This window comes from Perkinsus marinus (genome assembly GCF_000006405.1).
Source record: "Perkinsus marinus ATCC 50983 genomic scaffold scf_1104296933122, whole genome shotgun sequence".
NCBI lineage: Eukaryota > Perkinsozoa > Perkinsida > Perkinsidae > Perkinsus > Perkinsus marinus.
In genome coordinates, this window is record NW_003215247.1 from 35,450 (window position 1) to 53,260 (window position 17,811).

Sequence of the window (17,811 nt, forward strand, 5' to 3'; positions counted from 1 at the left end):
AGCATCATCTCATATAGTGCGTTCGTCAGAGTGTGATGTGCTCCTCAGTAGGAAGGCTTACCCTCCTATGTCCGATCACAACATCGCTCCATGGGATACGGCTGAGGCTGTTGCCACAATGCGAAATACTACCATGGTGGTCGACGAGATCCGAGCTGACGTTATTCTTGAGCTATCGGAGCAGGCCCCTCTGCCTGATGATGGCGATTCGGTGATAGCTCCAATGCCCAAGGATGATGAGCCAGACATACCCCCCGATGCTCTGATGGAGATTCCCTACCACGAGATGAAGGTATGGGGTGCGGATTAGAGATTAACGACTTCGAATGATAACCTTCTGTACCGGCTTGCGAGTTGCTGAACGGCTGGTGGACTCGCGTTGTCAGACTCCGTGCCTCGTTCGAACTTCCATTGGACTACGGTTCACCCTAGCCTAGGAGTTTCATCAAGGGTGAGCCCTAGGCTAGGGAACCCCCCGTCTGAGCTTATAGCGGCCAGTTTGTTGGCTTCCGTCATGTGAACTGGGCATCGTCCCACATCGAGGGGACATTAAATGCGCGTTCTCCTAAGGTTATGATCACCACTCCGCAATACCGAGGTGTTCCGCGTGGTGGCTTAATCATTTCCAACTCGGCGAAGAGGGTTGCGAGTGCCTTGTTGACTGATCCTGAGCCAAGTACTGTGACCTCAAATCCAACATTTACACCCGGAGTGCCCCTCCAGGTCCTGTGTTCTCGTTCCGCGACAAGGTCCCGGATCCATCTAAGTCGGACTTCCTTCTTCTCCTCTCTTCCATTCGACGTCGTGGTCCTGCCATTCACATGCTCTCTCTGGGGGAAGTGGCTGTTTTGGGCAAGGATTTGGAGTGTATTGCAGCCCTAGGTGAGATGGATAGTCGTAGATATCGCAATACAAGGTTTGTCGAATTCAGTGGACCTTCTTGATGACGGTTATGTATACGCGTGTGATTTCGGAGAGCTCCGGTTCACGACGTATGCCATAATAACCTTGCTGAAAGCAATCAGGGGAGACAACGCCAACAGCCCACCGCCTACGAATCTGGCTTTTGTATTTCTGGACTCTGCGGTGAGTACTTACGTATCGATATGTTTCTCGCAGAGGGAGAACGGTGGTTTCTTCAGCTCGGGTTAACCAACGCACAGATCCAAGATATCAAAGAATCCACTAGGAGGCGAAGATGCGCTGATAAAAAGCTCTTGCCAAATCAGTGAGTGCAGTTGTGGCTGAAATCGAACGGACGTGTTTCGGTGGGTCTATCATTAACGAATCGTGAAGATCCCGAAATTCGGGGTGCATCCCATCCTTGCATAAGTTGTGAATTGAACCTTCCATGCCTGTGGAGCACATGATTGGTATGGATAGCGTACTATGGAATCGCGAGTAGAATCCATCTTCATCAATACTATGTAGTTGCGGAGTCAGCAATGCTAACTCGGGCTAACGTATTAGACTGTACTAGCTACATGCTAGTAGCTGACAGCTTGAGTCCCTCAAAGCCTGTCACCCTACTGTGTTCCCTCAGGGTCGACAGGCTTCATGGAGCATGGCTCCTCCCCGGCTCGTTCCAATGGATTATGGAAAGCGAGAATTTAACACGCTGCTTCTGGAGGCCCTATCAGGTGGTGACGTAGTCTCCCGGACCACATCTATCGAGCTCTTTGAGCCGGTCTGCAGCTCATCTTTCTTGAACGAACAGTTTCCTTTTTTCCAGGAACGTCTCTTTTGGGAACGGATGGGCTTCAAGGTTCCCGTGGTGAAGAAAGGGATCAATGATTCGAACAAATGGGTTAACTACTATGTCCAAGAGTTAACAAAGAGATTTCATAAGGGGACTATCAGCGCATCTATGCTGCATACTGTAGATCCCGATGATAGGTGGCCAGACTTGCGCTTCGAGCAATGGAAGACTGATCGTGCTCTCAGATGTTACCTCGATGATTGCCTCGAGCAGTGGTCTAGAGTGAGCCTCCTGCGCATGAAGGCTCGTCTGAGACCATCTAGCGTCCCCTCGAGTGGACGGAAATCTGAGTCGCCGGCAGCTAAAAGGGCTAGGAAGATGTCGACAACAGCTGCTCGTACATCGACCGCCTCGCAAGGCGGATCAAGCGATCCTGGCTGCAGGAGCGGTGCCAGCTCCCGTCCATGTCCATCTGTCTCGGCAAGTGTGCCACAAAAGTCGCCGGTTCTGAGGAAGGCTATACCTAAGAGCGGCACTCTTAATCACCCACTTTCACCTCGGCTTATAAGCATCGGTACTGCCCGAGCTACTATGACTGGGACGTCCAAGTTTCCTATGAAAGCAGTAAGGCCGGGGCCGACTCCCAATGATGCAGTCGAAACGTTCCCTCCTGGTGTACATACTGTGACGAATTTCCTTGAGGCTAATGATGAAAATGACTCGGCTGTATCACTGCCTCGTTCATGCTGTCTTGCCGGCAGCGGAAACAAATCATCAGCGAAGTCACCCTCCGAAGGGCATAACAAAACCTCGCAGACGCCACGGATAGCGACTCCGATGCAAGGTGGATTCCCGCGAGCTGGTATGGGTTATCTCCAAGTCAGTGAATCGAAGTCATTGACAAGCCCCATTTCTACGGCTGCTGTACAGTCGTCGGCGTTTCTTTCCGAGAGCGATATTCGGAAAGTGGTTGCGTCCCAATTCGGGATGTCGAAACCAACCAGTAAAGCACAATTCAAGCTTGAGCTATCCTCGCCTCTGCCTCCCGGTGTATCTCCTAGCGCCTTGAGTCCGAGGTTGAAGACTGCTGCAACTGCTGCTAAATCCAAACAAGCGACCGACACTCTGCATGATACTCATTCAAGTGGTCCGTCTTCTTTTGACAGCACGGATGGGCAGCACTTCGAGCCTGTTGAAGTGGGAGCAATTACAGCCCGATTGACTGCCATGAGTAGTACTCCTACAAGCTCCCCGAATTATAACTCCGTTGTTCTATCGGCCGAAAAGACTTCACTTCCTCGTGGTAACGAATCGGGCAACGACTCCTAACTGCGAAAGCAAAATGTCCTGCTATCTATGGTAGCCAAGGGTATATGGGATGTGATTCACATCATGCGAAGAACGGTTTCTCGGATGTTAGCTAGATAAGCAGCAAAGAGCGTCAAACGGGGCAGCTTCTCGATTCATGATGCTCATGCTGGCCTTGTCGTCGCATTACGTTTACTATCATTGTCACTTTATGGATTACGGGAATTCTGTCCGATGGTTGGATTTGATATTGAGTCAGTAACTGTGAAGACACTCGTATGGTCTCGCGTGGAGCGAGTCGCGTCCCATGCGCACGTCTTTCCAGGATACCACGTCGCCGTCTCTTCTTAGTTGCTTCTGCTCGTTGATTCCATTCATCTCATGTGGATGCTCAACTCTGACGACATTGTCACGGCTCAATAAGTAAAATCAATCTTTGTACATCGAAATGGACGAAATAGGGATCTGGAAGTACAACCTTTGAAATCCATCGAATAGATCGAAGATGCCATCTTCAAGATGGGCTTATGATTGAGTCAAACACTTCCCGTGGCTTATCCGTCAAACAATTTGACGGATTAGCCATGGGAAGTGTCTAATAGGACACTTCATAGCGATCCTTAGAAGTGACCGGAGCTCAATTACGTTGGTATCATACAAGAGATGACAAGACAATACAGCGAGACGCCAAAGGACGCGTTTAGTTCTCTACCTTTATTTTGCTGGAGGAGAAGGGAAGCGATTTAAGAGAGATGAAGAACGCACTATAGTGAGTCAAGATTGAGTTGAGGAGCGTAATGTCGGTCATCCGTCATCAAATTTCCCACTAGGTATTAACAGAATGATATCAATCCTTGAAACTGGATGTTTCAATGAAACAGTTTCATGACGTTTGACGTCCGACGTTAATATCTCGAAGAGCAGCTCAGAATTTGCAGATGACGGTCTCTGATGATAGCGATGAGATTATCTCGTTAGTAGCACGCAGTGTGCGTTAGTGCGTGACGCAGACCAAAACTGGACGTGCCACAGTTTCCCCAGCGGCTGGGGGACTCACTTGGGGGTCCAACCTACACGTTCCCTTTGGCTTCGCTCATCTGCCTTCTTACTAACGACGTGTATGTCCCAAGTCTAATTCGGAGGACTTTGGCATCCGGGACTCGGAGGCATCCGGAGTCCGGATGCTATCGAAAATGTGCGCGGAACCATGCGAGTGAAAAATTAGTACGTACCAGTTTTCTTCCTGAAGAAAGATTTGTGCCGCATGGAAAAAAATGTACCGCGCGCGAGAAAAAAATCCGAGGTATCGCGCGAAGAGCGGACGGCTCCAACGCATGCGTCTGGAAACACGATGAATTTGGATCAGGTATCAAAGTCAACAAGTGATCTGGGGCGGTATGCGGATACTGATTCGAAAATCACAGGCACTGACTCAACTCACTATCTGATTTCCGATTTTGATTCAACTCACACCATGATTCACAAGTGTTGATTCAGGTTCCGTATTCATGAGTAAGATTCATGATTCGTGAGTATGATTCGCGAGTACGATTCCTGGTTTCTGACTTTTCTCAAGCGTTGATTTTGATTCTTGACTCAGAATCATGATTCCTGATTCAGAATCATACTCAGCCACTGATTCTGATTGTGAATCAATGAGTCAGAGTATTTACTCAACCCAGTGAGTAAGAATCATGATTCTAGATTTTTTCAACGTGATTGTGATTCAAAACTCATACTCGTGAGTATTTTACTCAAGTCGAGAACGACACAGATTCAGAATCAGATTTTTACTCAGCATGTGATTCCGAATCATACTCACGCCGTGAGTATCTCCATTTTCCACGTTATTTTGCCGTGATTCGTATCGGGGGTCCGGACCACTGACAGGAACACAAGGCCCACAAAATCATCGGAAAGATGAGGGTAACTACGACCCGAACTACTCTACATAATGATCATTCCCTTCGATCCCCTCAGGCGAAATATTCGGCAACATGAGCGTCCCTCCACTCTATGCCCGCCATAGCTTCAGCACCCGGTTCGACGGCCTCTTCGTCGATCTCGCACTCTCCCTCATTATCATCTTCCATCTGATCGAGGTCTCCCCTGAGACTCTGGTAATTATGCAAGCAAAAGCACGCTAGAACCGCCCGTGCACTTTTCACCGGGGGGCGAAGACTAAGATTGCCGTCGCATATCGCCCACGACCTCTTCAGTCTCCTGCACATTGAGTGATATATGCCTCTTAGAGTCGATATAGTCCGTCCTGTTATCCAATGGCACAACGTCCCTTAAAATCACATGTGTTCCGCCAATTAAACCAATACAACGAGGCAGTCGTGGATCAACGTCTGCGTCACCACTTAGGATGCGGTTGTCGTCAGGGAACTCTATGAATCTGTTACAATCATCCACGATAGCTTTGAAAGCAGCCTCGAGGTCCTCACCAAGCCCAGTGGAACGAGTGTTCCCGTCTATAAGGTCCTGTATTGAAAGTAACCATTCTTCAGTGCACATCGCTTCTTCCGTCGCAGGCGGCCCTCCTCCCGTCTTCACAGGGTAAAATCTTTGCCGACGGACAATTGATACACGACCAACAACTGAGTATAAGTGAATCAGAAGTTTTACAGACAAAACCCAAGCATCACCTTTCGTCATCTGCTCCTTGATAACCTTCAGTTGCTTGACAGAAAGCGATGTCCCGAATCTTAGCGCCGCCCCCTCATGTTCATCGTCCCCACAATGCCCTCGACTTTTTCCTAAGTACTGTTGATGGTCATCGCTCTCGGGTTCGCGCTCTTCTCTCTACTCTTGGGTCTCACCGCCGCCAGTCTGGTACTGTGCATCTCTATTTGGGCCCTTCACGCACATCGTCAAGGAACCATCTCCCTCCAATACTTCCTTTGTAGGTCAAATCTATAGCGAAGCACTGGAAAGCATACTAACATAATCAGTTGAATTCGCGATGAACGAGATTTACTAGCACAGTAAAAGACGGCGGAGGTATAGCTCACCAAGGAGAGTGTCAGATAAGTGGAGGAGAAGGAACGCAGGGGTATATGCAGCCCTCTTTGAGCGAGCACCTAACCAGGCCCATTGCTATCTGCAGGACTTGTACTAAACCCTGAAGCATCGCCTGTTCGCGAGAAAGTGAAATCGCACACTATAAGCCATTGATGACACTACCGAGTCTGAGGGAGGGGGGCTGTATCTTCCAATGAACAGGTCCGACCTTAGAGTGTTGACATTCCCGTTACGGAAAAAGGAGAAAGCACGGGCGGGTTTAGTCAAAAGGGGCGGGTCAAGAAACGCCGATGGGCGAAAGAAGAAAACTTCGGAGGCCGGATGAAAAAACGGCAATGGGCGAAAAAAGAAATTTCGGAGGGCGGGTCAAGAAATGCCCATGGGCGGCATAAGAAAATTTGTGAGCGGAGCGAGAAATGTGGCGGGCGCGCAGCGGCAAGCGCCCGTTCCTGCACACTCCCTCAGTGTCACCGTGATTTCACGAAAGCTCTCAAGAAGCCTAGGGCGCGCGCGAAGATGAAGGGTCTGCGTCATGTTTTCACCAGTTCGATTTCCGCATCTCTTTTCGTCTTTTATTCAATGAGCCATGTAGTCGTGATTATATTGGCGAAGTCTCGTGCCCGAAGGTTGCTAATTTGCTACAACAGAGGTTTTCAATTGGCTCTAATCTGTACCCCAGTAGTATAATAATCAACAATGTCTGAAATTTCTAAGATGGCCTTCCCTCCGTCATCGTTATCACAATCTGTCGCCGAACCTGCCGCGCCCGAGCAGAGGGATAGCCTATATGCCAGCCGCATGGTTGCCTCCGACTGCCCCTCTATTAATTTGTCTAAACAATCACAGGCTCGCAATCCTGCTACAACTCGAGCAGTAGGTTCTGATGGCAATCAGAATGAGCTTGATCGAAGGTCATCATGTCGTTCGTTGCCGGAGACGGCTGTGGTAATATCGTTGTGGGCTGGTTGTTGCCTCTTGGATTTGTCTACCTGTTTACGATAACTAATTCTTGTAGTGTCGTATCTTTTATCAGATATTCGACTGGGATGATACTCTTCTGCCATCTTCTTTTGTAACAAATCCAAGAGAACCATTTGCTGAAAAATTAGCAGCCGCGCGTCTTCTTCAAACACAAGTTCTGAAGTTATTGGTAAGATGGAAATGTCTTAGTTTTGCTCTCCTGTCGAGACTAACAGTGCTTCAATTTTCGTGATAACTGCTGTTCAGGGACGAGCCCTCTCGTTATCCCATCGTTATGTGTTTATTCTAACCAGCAGTGGGCCTGGCTGGGTACAGCAATCTTGTATGTTGTATTACCCGCAAGTGCTCCCTTTGCTATCTAAGGTCACTATTGTGCATGCTGACGAGTGAGTTATCGCACGGCGGAGCCTCACCTAGGTGGATTCCTCACGCTTTCAGGTTCTGTCGGGAGTTCGCCATGGTAAACCTGCAATTTCGTCAGTATTGCAATTCTGGGTATTGTCGATCACCGAAGCTCGCTTCAGTTTTAGCGATACTTCCCGCGTTGCAACCAGAGCCCCAAAGAGTGGTAATAAACTGGCAGTGAATGGGCATGTTTAGTAGGAGCATTATCCTAGGCCCCTGCCTTTCTCTCCGAGTGATTCGCCCGTATTGAATCGGGACGTGAATTTTGGGATGTTGATGATGATAGGTTTTGTTAAGGTGCTTATTGGTGATCAATATGCGGACGTGTCTATCGCTGAGGCTCTACGCCAACGTGGTGGGGATATCAGAACATGCCTATTCGCAGTGGAACCAACAGCAAGAGAGCTTGTAAGTGTACAGCTCACCTTGTTCGTGTTGGAATCACGTCTACGTGTAGGGGCGTGAGCTGGAGTGGCTGTTGGATGGAGACATGTTCGGTCGTTTATGTGTTGACAACGAGCTAAGGCAACGCAACTTCGCTTTGAAGCGGAGTAGTGGAACTAGCGAGCGTTCGACGGAAGACGGAGGCTCTGAACGGTCGTCCTCTTTCAGCAGTGAGACTGATCATCTTGGCGAGGGTAATATAGTACAGCTTTCGGTCTTGGGCGGCGCAATAGCAGGAATTGTTCCGAAGTGGAATAGTCCTCTTAGATCCCTCTATGGGGTGCGACGCGCTCAAGAGAGAGGCGGAGCACATCGATGAGGAGAAATCAAGGAGATGTGTCAGTACTGGCGTCACTGAGGAGGTAGTAACATCTGGTCGTTGACGCAGAATAAGTGCAGAAATTGTTGGTTTGTGAGCTGAGCGCGCGAGTGAGTGATGATACGCTAGTCGCGCCTGACATGCAGCTGTTATTAGTATGATGCCATGGGTGATATGATTAAGTAGGCATCGTGTAATTGGATGATAATCATATAGGTTCATCGTGGGGAGGATCTACCTTGAGAAGATTAGGTAGTACCAATGATAGAAATCTCTTCGCGGCGGTGACCATGAAGGAGATGTCGCTTTTGAATATCTATTGACCACTATCACATATCCAGACCATTTGCTCAAGGTCTATCATTGATGTCATTATCTATCGTAAACTACTACTCTGAGAGATGATATTTGCTGAACTAGGATCACAGTACATTATGAGTGAAGTTGATGTTGTTCAGCACATCTATTCAGTAGTCGTCAATTCGGCTGCACACTAGTTATCATTGCAGCACTTTTTGGTATATATATTCCCGATGTTTATAAGTCTGCGTTGAGGTTGGGCTCGTCTAGAGGGCGCTCCCCATCGTTTTTGTGTCTATACTATTATTCTTCGGCACGGTGAACTCGATTCATCGTAGCATATGCATCTGGGGTATCAATTTAGCGTTAACCTTTTCCTGGTAGTCTTCTTGTAGCTTGATGGGGTAGTAGTTGAAATAGTCGGGCATTTGCGGGGCCTGGCAAAAGTTAACTCGCACTTCACAGCCAGCTTTTTTATAGTCATGATTGGTGACCATGATCCTAGGAGTGATCCCGCAAGGTTGCGGCACCTGTTGTTGAGTGCTCGCCGTCGTTCGTTCGCCTCTAGTATTACGAAGTATCGCTTGATGAGGTATCTCTCGGGCTCGCGGATGGTTGGATCTATGCCGAAGTCGGCACTCGGTACATTGATCAGTTCACTTTTTTTATCGGTCTTCTATATTCAGTGCTTGTTGTGTTGGTAGTTGTCGATTACGTGATGTTTAGTAGGTATGATCAACTACTAGTTGATCATACTTACTTTAGTAGGTATACTTACTTACTTATCATATCTACTAAACATCACGTAATCGCATCAAAATACTGTACTGAATACTCTAGGAGGGTAATGGTGTTAAAGAGAATAGTGAAGGGATTATGTCTGTGTAGTTTGAATGTGATGTCGGCAGAAAGTGGCGATGATGATCCAGAACTAGCAGAGGCCATTCGACTGTCTTTAATAGATTCCAAGGCGGAGCAAATCAATAGAGGTATTCGTTGACCTCAACATTTCTAGAGGCTCTATCTTCGTCCCTAGCGGCTACTCTGGTGTTCCGAGGTCGCTATGTTTTGTGCCTTGCAGTTCAGTGTGCTAAGATGCTGTTTCAACTAGGCTTGTGGTTTTCGTGGGTTCTGTCATGTGGGTAGTCTTCATTTTCAGATGCTCAAGATGTCGGCTTGCAACAGACGCTACGGCTGAGCATGTCTGATCAAGCTGGGTCCAGCGAGAATAGAGTAGTGATGTGTGCTATTGTAGTTTACTATAGTTACACTTTAGGCACCGTCAGAGGTTGAGGAGGTATTCCCAAGTGCTAATGAGTACGCGGAAGCTATGGCTCAGCTGTACCAGGCGGGCTTGACGCCAACGTACGACCTTTCTATGAGTGAGCGTTCCTAAACGTGTTGCTGATGGATATGGTGCTTTTTTTAGCGCTCGAGAAAGTTGGTGGAGGAGATGAACAGTCCTGGATAGAGAGCCCGGAGTGCAAACGGATGCGATCAAATAGCTTAGTTCTCGATTCGGAAGGTCCCCGGTTCGATCCCGGCGAGATGCATTTTTCTGAGATCTCAGCTGGCTTAGCTGATGAGGTGTCATGCAACACCGCTAGCGATGGCATAGTCCTTGTCCTCAGTTATGGGATGTGTTTTTCGGTCCTGGTCCTGTCCCAGGAGAGGGATGTACAAAAGATGATGTTCAGCGGTGGATGCATCAGCCTCTCACAGCAGTACTACCATACGGCATAATGTGTGTTGAGGCTTGCTTGTAGTGGTGGGCAGTTGAGGAGGGCGATCATCGCGAGACACTGCCCTTCATAGTTCAGCAGGGTGGAGGCCCTTGTGGAGTCCTGGCAGCTCTGGAAGGGTTCCTCCTGCGTTATCTCATGTATGCAACAGCAAGGGGGGGACACGCAGTTATACGGATGTTTCGCTGTAGATTTCCTGATCATGGAGAAGGGCCTGTAGAGAACTTCGAGTCGATTTCGGCAGAAGCACGCACAGGCGCTCTTATTGATTCCATGGCGACGATGATGTGAGTCTATCACGTGGCTATTCCACGCTGATAGTCGGCGACTCTGATTGGGTGGCTCGTTGGTCAGGACACGCTGTAAGAGCCCAGAAGGCAGCGATGGTTATATATGCATACTTGTTGGATCGAATTCCATAGACGGGTCCGGAGGCCCCCCTACTATGTGGAGGAGAAGTATGGAGACAATTGAGGAATATCAGAAGCTGCTAATTCAGTATACGGAGCCCCTCTTGAGCTCACCGACGGCCGTTGTATCGTTCGTAATGCCTTCACGTGTAGTAGGAGGCATTGTACTCTCTGATGGAGCTCAGGTACTGTCCCTTATACTCACTAGAGGTGGGCCAGCCGTGTGCCGGTCTGACATGGATGATCCAAGTAGTATCCTTGACGGCGATTGGGTGTAGATGGTAATGTGATTGTTAGGTAGTGTCTTGGTGGGCATGTTTGGCCACTGCTCGCAGGAGTTGGTCAATCTCTGTCTGCTCGGCCGTTGTGTCTCAAATGTTTTTGATGGTGAAGAGTCTATGGGAGGTGGGATGATGCTCCGTGGGGTAAGGCTAGGAGGGCGCTATGGTGTTGATTTCTCAAGGGGACTCATCATAGGTTCCTGTTGAAGTGCCAGTTGTGGTAGGCTACATCACTGAGCTGGAGGCTCTCAGGTAGACGCCTCTTATAGGGTTGGGGTAGTGCGAGTTGGCGGAGTTTAGGTATGTCACGGTGGGCAGTCAGTATAAGAACCCCCTACTGCCCTTTTGGGTTATTGGCTCGCCCAATCATTACACTTTGCTTTACTCGCGAAATATCAACTGCGTGAAGCGGAATCCTGTCAGTGTAGTGAAGGATAAACTGAAGGACGCCTTTGATGCCAATTGTAAGTGCTGGTACTAGTACAGTTCCTCGGAGGTCTGGTGCTTCTCGGTGAATCTGTGATATCAGGACGTTATATATCTACTTAGTAGGTACTGATGAAGGCATCGCCACAGTAGAACAGATGGATAAAATGATCGCTATTGATCTGCCTGATGAGCTCGTATGTGAACTGGCTCGAGCAGTTGTGGTAGGTGTGCTGTAGATACCACAGGGCGTCTCTCGAGAGGAGATCTTAGCTATGGTGAAAAAAGAAGCTCTGGAGGGCTCCATTGTAAAAACGCCTAAGTATGGTCACTTGTATTTCTTTCGGCCTTAGGTGCTGTATGATACCTTCCAGAGCATCTTCTGTAAGGCTCTATTCGGGGAGAGCAAGCTGGAGGAGTTGGAAACTAGCCTGAGCAGACCGTCGGCCTACTCCCTGTACGAGGAAGAGTTTATGATGCCCTATTGGAAGTAGCTCACCTACAGGTATCTCTACGATGGTCAGAAGCCTGGTGGGCCAAGCTTGAGTGAAATCAAGGTGAGCTCAGTACGATTTGCAATATGAGCTTCCGTGCACGCGACCTACTCACAAGCGGTTGGAATTTGGAGTTGAAATGTCTGTTGTATAACTATTGTATAGCTCAGTACTAGTATACTCAATGTTGACATCGATTCTCATACGCACAGTAGTTCACGAGGGCTGTTCTTAACGCTGTGGAAGGTTGTCAATGTGGTTGAGCCTTGATGGTGCTGTCCACAGGTCGTCACCACAAGCATCGACGGGAATTATGCTGTAGCAGATAACAGCGAGTCGTTACAGAGGACAATACACACTCGCTGGCCCAACGCTATCGTTGAGGTACAGCGTTCATCGTAGTTCGCGGGGTGATTGTGCGCCTTCTCAGATTCGACCATCTGTGAAGGAAGAGTCAGTCTTCTTAGTTGTGAGTGTTTCTCTAGGAGCTTGTCGAGTTGTGGCTTCGTATTCTGTCTGCTGAATTCGCATAGTGCTCAGTGAACCCATTCCGAAATCCTTAGTTGATGGCTTCAGTACTTTCGCTGTAGAGATGAGTTTCACACTGAAATTGGCATCTTGATAATTGTTTCCGAAATTCTATGAATAAATGACTACCCGTGGGTCTACTGTGGGATCTCATCCTATACGCCGAATATCCTCGCTGGCTGCATACGACGGATGGATTAAATGAATATATACTCAATATTATCAGCTTTTACCATCTCCATAATGTCAAACGGCTCGATCTCTGCTCGCCCATCGACGGACGACGTAGCCCACCGACCTCATATTGCTGTCATCGGCGCCGGACTAGCTGGACTCACCTGTGCTACTTACCTCGTCATGAATGGAGTTAGAGTCACGTTGATTGAGAAGGAGGCTAGGATGGGCGGCCAGTGCTGGACGCGATACGAGGACAATGGGGTGAGCTCATTGGGCACTATAGCGGTCCTTTGCTGTATAGTAGTTCCTATTGAGTATAACGATGGACTATAGATCTGTGATACAGTGTAGAGTGTATATCATATAGATGTTATGTTGGTGATGCAGTTATAGAGTATAAGGAGGACTCTCGGTGTGTCGCTATCATCTTGTTGAACAACAACATCATCGTTTTCACACGAGCTTATTCTTGCAGGTTACTTGGGAGGCTGGTGGTGAAGGCTTCGTCCGTCGAGCTGTTGCAGTACCTAGAATAGCGAGGGCGCTTGGCATCGAGGAGGATATCGTCCCCCAGGAGCCTGTTGAGAACTACGAGATTGACGAGAACTGTACTAGCGTCCCCCCACTGGTTTGTACTCTATTCTCGATGGTGGTTAGATACACTGATCCAGTTGGACCGAGGAGTAGCTGCAAAGAAGCTGGGCTTCCAGGTCAAGAAGGAGGACTTCGGCCGAGGTGAGAATCGCATGGTCATGTTATTCATCAGTGGAGAATACACTTCTCGTTATAACTGGGCTGCGTTACACTTCACTTTCACCCGTGATATAAAAACACTAGTGAAAAATATATTTCACGACAACCGCATGACACTGATATAACGTTTTTCACAGAGTATTACGGCAACTCGCGTGAGACAGGTGAAACTCCAGTGTCGAAATATATGTTTGCTTTCCTCAGCTGAACTCAAGAGATTCCTCGTTACAATATGACGCTTCAGGCTAGAAGTGTACTAAAACAACATGAATTTCGCAAAATTTCTTCAAAATTTTCATCTTGTCGGCACCACACGTAGTTGACCACGTGAGTATTTTCCAACACTGCTATACATTGCCGAGTATCGTTATTGTAGGTATCTCTAGTTTCCGAAGAGGTATGGGAGAGCTGATCGATTCAATGCACTCATGTCTCGAGGAATCACCTCTTTGCGATATCAAACTCAACACCGAGGTCTCTTTACTCGAACGTGGTGCTGATGCCGCAAGGACGAGAGTGACATGGGATGGTGGCGAGATGGTTGCGGATGAAGTAGTGATCGCCACACCGGAGAAGGCGGCTTGCGCTATGCTTGGGGAAGAGCCTTTCCATGGTGAGCTTATGAGCCATGTGTCCGTCTACTGCCTGGTCCGGGAACTCAGTGAAAGCGAAGGCTGGCACAGTTTCTCGATCCCTGCGGACATGCAGAGCGATTTCGATGGTCTGCGTGCTGTGGCACTCGTAGATGAGAAGTTCCCTGGTAGATCTCCTCCAGGGACGGCGTTGTTTAGATGCTACTACAGGCCTCGTACTGAGCCCTTGAGGAATTGGTCTGATGATGAATGGTCTCAGCTGGCCTCTCGAGCTCTGATGAAGATATGCTCGCTTGCGGATCATGACGTGTTGGCGTCCTACGTATCCCGATGGGATTCTGCACTACCGGTTTTCAATGATGAGTACCGCGCGGCCGTCGAAAAACTGAGGGGGTCGGTCGCAGACCAGCATGTTCATCTTATCGGGGCGGCTTTCGCTGGGGCTGGCATCGAGGCGGCGGTGAAGTCTGGCGAGGATGCAGCTGTAGAAATACTCAAGATGAGGCCCCAGTTCAATGCGGTCGTTGCCTCTATGGAAACTCACCAATCGGTATGATTCGTATGGCGATCTATGATGATATTGGACGTGCATGAGGAGAAGTTGCTTACTGTTCCTAACAATTTGCTTAGGACCTTGGTTCGAATCCTAGGTCCTCCGTTTTATCTCCTCGAAGTGTCCCGGCAGCTAGCCTCAACTTTCACACAGCCAGACTCGTGTTAGTATAGTCAATAATTTTGAATTCGTGCGTTCCTCTCGGAGACGTAACTGTGACTAGTCGCTGTTGTAGTACTAATACATGACAGACGAGGATTCAAGGCAGTGCCAGAAGAAATCATCTCATCACCAACCTGCTGCTGCTGCTGGTGGTAAAGGCAGCAGCATACTGTATTGGAGTTTCATCTCGTGGTTGGTGCCATTCATCGTTTCGATTCCCTTCTTCGATGATGAGGGCGAGCTCCAGCTGGAGGAGTATACGTTCAAAAACTGTATGGTGAGACAGAAGTTTGTTATCTGGTTTCATTTGAAGCCATTCTCAGGTTATTGTTGGAACTTCTTGTGGCCTAGGGTGTTTACTGCGAGTGTGCCCTAAGGACCGTCCTCTTTCCTATCTGAGGGCTCTATGGCTCTCTGCATGTTTCATCGGTATGAACTTGCTCCTAGACACTCTAATATTGCTTCCCCTATTGAAGGCCAGGCCGGCTAGGGAAGGTACGTAGAGTTGGAAGAGTGACTCGGCAATGATCAGTGTGGGGGGGGGGGGGGAATATGCGCATTGTCAACTATATGTGCTAGTGACAATGAGAACATTCTGAGGAACATTTTGGGAATTCTTGTTGGTTTCTGTACACTTCTACTCGAATTTGTATGCAATTGAGGGAATGCTCGAGCTCAGTTGAGGGAAGCGAACATACATTGCAACACTGCGTCACCATCATTTCTGCAAACGTTTTTATTTTCCGTGAGCAATACGCCCGTTACCAGCAGGTACCGAGGAGACCTTCGGGACGTACTTCCGCAAGATTGGCACGGTGTACTTGTCGATAATCCCACAGACTCTTGCTCTAAGCGCTGCGAGTCATTGGTGCGATTCAGTTGCACGGAGCAGGGAAAATTAGATATGAAATAATTTCCTGAAAAGTGCTAGTACTGCGTTCTCAATGACCAATGATTGGCTGATATTATTCATGCGCGATCGTAGTGTTCTCGCCTTTGGAAGGCACAGTTGAACTGAAACCCTTAGAATTGAGAAGAGCGTCTTAATTCAAGCACCAGCGGCCGTTTAATGGCGTGCGCCATACACATAGGCATACTCGGCACAGGAGGATGCTGCTAACCTGGTTCGTGTCGCGTGTACCATTGATTCATATTATCTCTTTTCACGAAAACCGTGCTATGACGAACCCATCCAAGTGCAACAACATCCGTATGTTGCCTCTTCCTTAAGCGATGTCGATCAAGCTCCTTCGTATCATACAATATCCTGCACTGTAGTAGCAGTACTAACACCATACTCTACAGAAATATCTCATCTTCTGAGCGACAAGTATCATATCAGTATTGACAGTTTCGAAGAGAACGATGGCTCAACGATGAAAAACCGGTCGGATTCGCTAGGACCAGCAGCGATATGAATCGTAATGTACAGTCTCAAATATAACACAACAGCCGCGGGTTCACGCGAGGAAACATCTACTAACTCTTACAGATGATAGCCATAAAAGCATTGATCCGTCTCATCGAGCACCAAAACTTTATTTCGTCGGCGGCATGTAAGCACTAGTGAATAAATGCCTTGCCTTTCGAATCGGGTTGGGCTTGTTATCGATACGTTCGATGTAATCACCGTAACTCGACGGATCCATAAACTGATAGAGAGTGACGTCCAGTAAGGTCCAGCAAGATGGAAGGACTCACCTGGTATGATCCAGCAGGCTGTTCCTCTTCTGGGGTTGGGAATAGCTGCGTGTCCGGATTATTATTTCCATAAGGAATCATACCAAACCTCCCTGCAAAATGAATCTCATTTATTTCATGATAGGAAAAGCATATTACATTGGACCTTATCGGGTACTCCCTGTAAGGGAAGAGGCTCCTCTTCATCAACCTTCAAAGCTTCACATCTGAGATACATCAGATCGGAAAGTGAAAATGTTCCAACGAGAACCGCAAAGGCCGTGCCACAAAAGCCCACATTACAGCTTGGAAAAACTCCTCTGCTCGGTTGCCTCCGAGATAGCCTTATCCCACAAGCCATTGAGCCTGTTGCAGGTATCATTATACTCCTTTTCCTGAATAGTAAAGCGCTGAGTTGATTTGAGTGGTAGCAGGGACACCGACCTTCTTCGCCTCAGCCTGTTGCTTAGTATCCCAGAAGCCCTTATCAGCCAACTCGTTAGCTTGGGCGTAGGAGTGCATCTTGTCTAGATAGAACCTTCGAAAGAAGCTGGTAGAAGACAACCACAAGGATGAACTCTCACCAGTGGTTGTTCATGTCCCCATAAGTATATCGTAGAGATAGAGAATAGGCCAACCACAAACCAAAGACAGCGACGACTTTCTGAGGGTATTACGCATGAGTCTATAACTCATCGGCTACATTACATGTAAAAAACCTGGGCAGTTATACTGCACGAACCGGCCTAGAGGCTGCGTCACATACTGAGCCGATTCCTTGGCCACCCCAAACATGGATTTAGCTGAGACAATCGGCGAGTGATACTAAAGGGATTGCTTCTGACTTTACCGATGTTTTCCATGGCTGGTCTCCTAGCTCTCAGCCACATAGTGGCGGGAACGTAGTTCCAGTGAGCACCAAAGTAATGCTTGTCGGGAATGGAGGGTTGGTAGCAATACTTCAAGTAGTCCTGAAACAATAAATGCTTATGAGAGAGCTCGACAAAATAGTCGTATAGAAAATCACATATCAGTGGCCTGCGAAGACGAGTGACAGCAAAGCTCGTCAGAGGCATTAGCCTGGGCACAGAATTCTCCCAGACTGCGCCGAAGGAGGTTCATAACGATAAGGAGCGAATCAGAGTTTCTATTGAGACTATAAGCATTGATTCCATGTTGCGAGCGGCATAGTCGTGTCCTTCTTCGAGACAATAGACCATCACAGTGTAGATGATGACCATCCACACGAGAGCGTTCAAGGGCGTGGAGCACCAAAGTATTCCTACCTTGCTGGGAAGCGTCCATCTTGGTTTCACATCCCCGCCGCCAGACCTCGCGATTCGAGAGAAGCGTAAAAGGCCCCGTTGAACAGACATAACCAATGATACACGGAGATATGTGCAGACGTTCGCAGAGGTGACCATGAAAAGTCATATCGATCACGATGGCGTGCGCGTTGTTTCGGAAAAGCATCGTGAGACACGAGCATACGCGTGCAGCCTCTACACCATCCTGAGACATCTCTTTGC

General features: G+C 48.3%; 7 protein-coding genes across 7 annotated transcripts; 6 read left to right on the forward strand and 1 right to left on the reverse strand.

The window, feature by feature from the left end:
• Positions 1 to 67: 67 nt before the first annotated feature.
• On the forward strand, positions 68 to 1,152 carry Pmar_PMAR009517 (hypothetical protein; the record flags this gene model as incomplete). The annotated part of the gene is made up of 5 exons (XM_002785241.1): positions 68 to 292; positions 571 to 676; positions 724 to 882; positions 932 to 1,086; positions 1,120 to 1,152. The coding sequence occupies 5 exons, from the start codon at positions 68 to 70 to the stop codon at positions 1,150 to 1,152; spliced, it is 678 nt and encodes a 225-aa protein (XP_002785287.1).
• A 5,569-nt stretch (positions 1,153 to 6,721) lies between these two features.
• Pmar_PMAR009518 (hypothetical protein) lies at positions 6,722 to 9,133 on the forward strand. The gene is made up of 8 exons (XM_002785242.1): positions 6,722 to 6,979; positions 7,068 to 7,184; positions 7,262 to 7,401; positions 7,454 to 7,583; positions 7,718 to 7,828; positions 7,878 to 8,058; positions 8,132 to 8,226; positions 8,400 to 9,133. Exons 1-8 carry the CDS (start codon positions 6,731 to 6,733, stop codon positions 8,424 to 8,426), a joined length of 1,050 nt encoding a protein of 349 aa, XP_002785288.1. The 5' UTR covers positions 6,722 to 6,730; the 3' UTR covers positions 8,427 to 9,133.
• A 248-nt stretch (positions 9,134 to 9,381) lies between these two features.
• Positions 9,382 to 9,879, forward strand: Pmar_PMAR009519 (hypothetical protein; the record flags this gene model as incomplete). Its single annotated transcript, XM_002785243.1, has 3 exons — positions 9,382 to 9,472; positions 9,643 to 9,716; positions 9,760 to 9,879. The coding sequence occupies 3 exons, from the start codon at positions 9,382 to 9,384 to the stop codon at positions 9,877 to 9,879; spliced, it is 285 nt and encodes a 94-aa protein (XP_002785289.1).
• An 893-nt stretch (positions 9,880 to 10,772) lies between these two features.
• On the forward strand, positions 10,773 to 11,836 carry Pmar_PMAR009520 (conserved hypothetical protein; the record flags this gene model as incomplete). Its single annotated transcript, XM_002785244.1, has 8 exons — positions 10,773 to 10,784; positions 10,821 to 10,884; positions 10,933 to 11,060; positions 11,113 to 11,168; positions 11,217 to 11,380; positions 11,469 to 11,570; positions 11,616 to 11,650; positions 11,696 to 11,836. 8 exons carry the CDS (start codon positions 10,773 to 10,775, stop codon positions 11,834 to 11,836), a joined length of 702 nt encoding a protein of 233 aa, XP_002785290.1.
• Positions 11,837 to 12,607: 771 nt separating this feature from the next.
• Positions 12,608 to 14,561, forward strand: Pmar_PMAR009521 (amine oxidase, putative; the record flags this gene model as incomplete). The annotated part of the gene is made up of 4 exons (XM_002785245.1): positions 12,608 to 12,802; positions 13,017 to 13,149; positions 13,199 to 13,276; positions 13,671 to 14,561. 4 exons carry the CDS (start codon positions 12,608 to 12,610, stop codon positions 14,441 to 14,443), a joined length of 1,179 nt encoding a protein of 392 aa, XP_002785291.1. The 3' UTR covers positions 14,444 to 14,561.
• A 112-nt stretch (positions 14,562 to 14,673) lies between these two features.
• Pmar_PMAR009522 (conserved hypothetical protein) lies at positions 14,674 to 15,522 on the forward strand. The gene is made up of 3 exons (XM_002785246.1): positions 14,674 to 14,879; positions 14,926 to 15,097; positions 15,374 to 15,522. Exons 1-3 carry the CDS (start codon positions 14,685 to 14,687, stop codon positions 15,502 to 15,504), a joined length of 498 nt encoding a protein of 165 aa, XP_002785292.1. The 5' UTR covers positions 14,674 to 14,684; the 3' UTR covers positions 15,505 to 15,522.
• Positions 15,523 to 16,140: 618 nt separating this feature from the next.
• Pmar_PMAR009523 (conserved hypothetical protein) lies at positions 16,141 to 17,658 on the reverse strand (the record flags this gene model as incomplete). The annotated part of the gene is made up of 9 exons (XM_002785247.1): positions 16,141 to 16,254; positions 16,304 to 16,395; positions 16,442 to 16,509; positions 16,586 to 16,677; positions 16,727 to 16,820; positions 16,867 to 16,946; positions 16,991 to 17,085; positions 17,133 to 17,253; positions 17,569 to 17,658. 9 exons carry the CDS (start codon positions 17,656 to 17,658, stop codon positions 16,141 to 16,143), a joined length of 846 nt encoding a protein of 281 aa, XP_002785293.1.
• Positions 17,659 to 17,811: the final 153 nt, after the last annotated feature.

Coding starts and splice junctions, on each gene's coding strand:
- Pmar_PMAR009518 (XM_002785242.1), top strand. CDS start 6,731: ATGTCTGAAATTTCTAAGATGGCCTTCCCTCCGTCATCGTTATCACAA. Junction 7,402..7,453: donor ACTATTGTGCATGCTGACGA/GTGAGTTATCGC, acceptor TCACGCTTTCAG/GTTCTGTCGGGAGTTCGCCA. Junction 7,829..7,877: donor AACCAACAGCAAGAGAGCTT/GTAAGTGTACAG, acceptor GTCTACGTGTAG/GGGCGTGAGCTGGAGTGGCT.
- Pmar_PMAR009522 (XM_002785246.1), top strand. CDS start 14,685: ATGACAGACGAGGATTCAAGGCAGTGCCAGAAGAAATCATCTCATCAC. Junction 14,880..14,925: donor ATACGTTCAAAAACTGTATG/GTGAGACAGAAG, acceptor AGCCATTCTCAG/GTTATTGTTGGAACTTCTTG. Junction 15,098..15,373: donor GGCCAGGCCGGCTAGGGAAG/GTACGTAGAGTT, acceptor CGTTACCAGCAG/GTACCGAGGAGACCTTCGGG.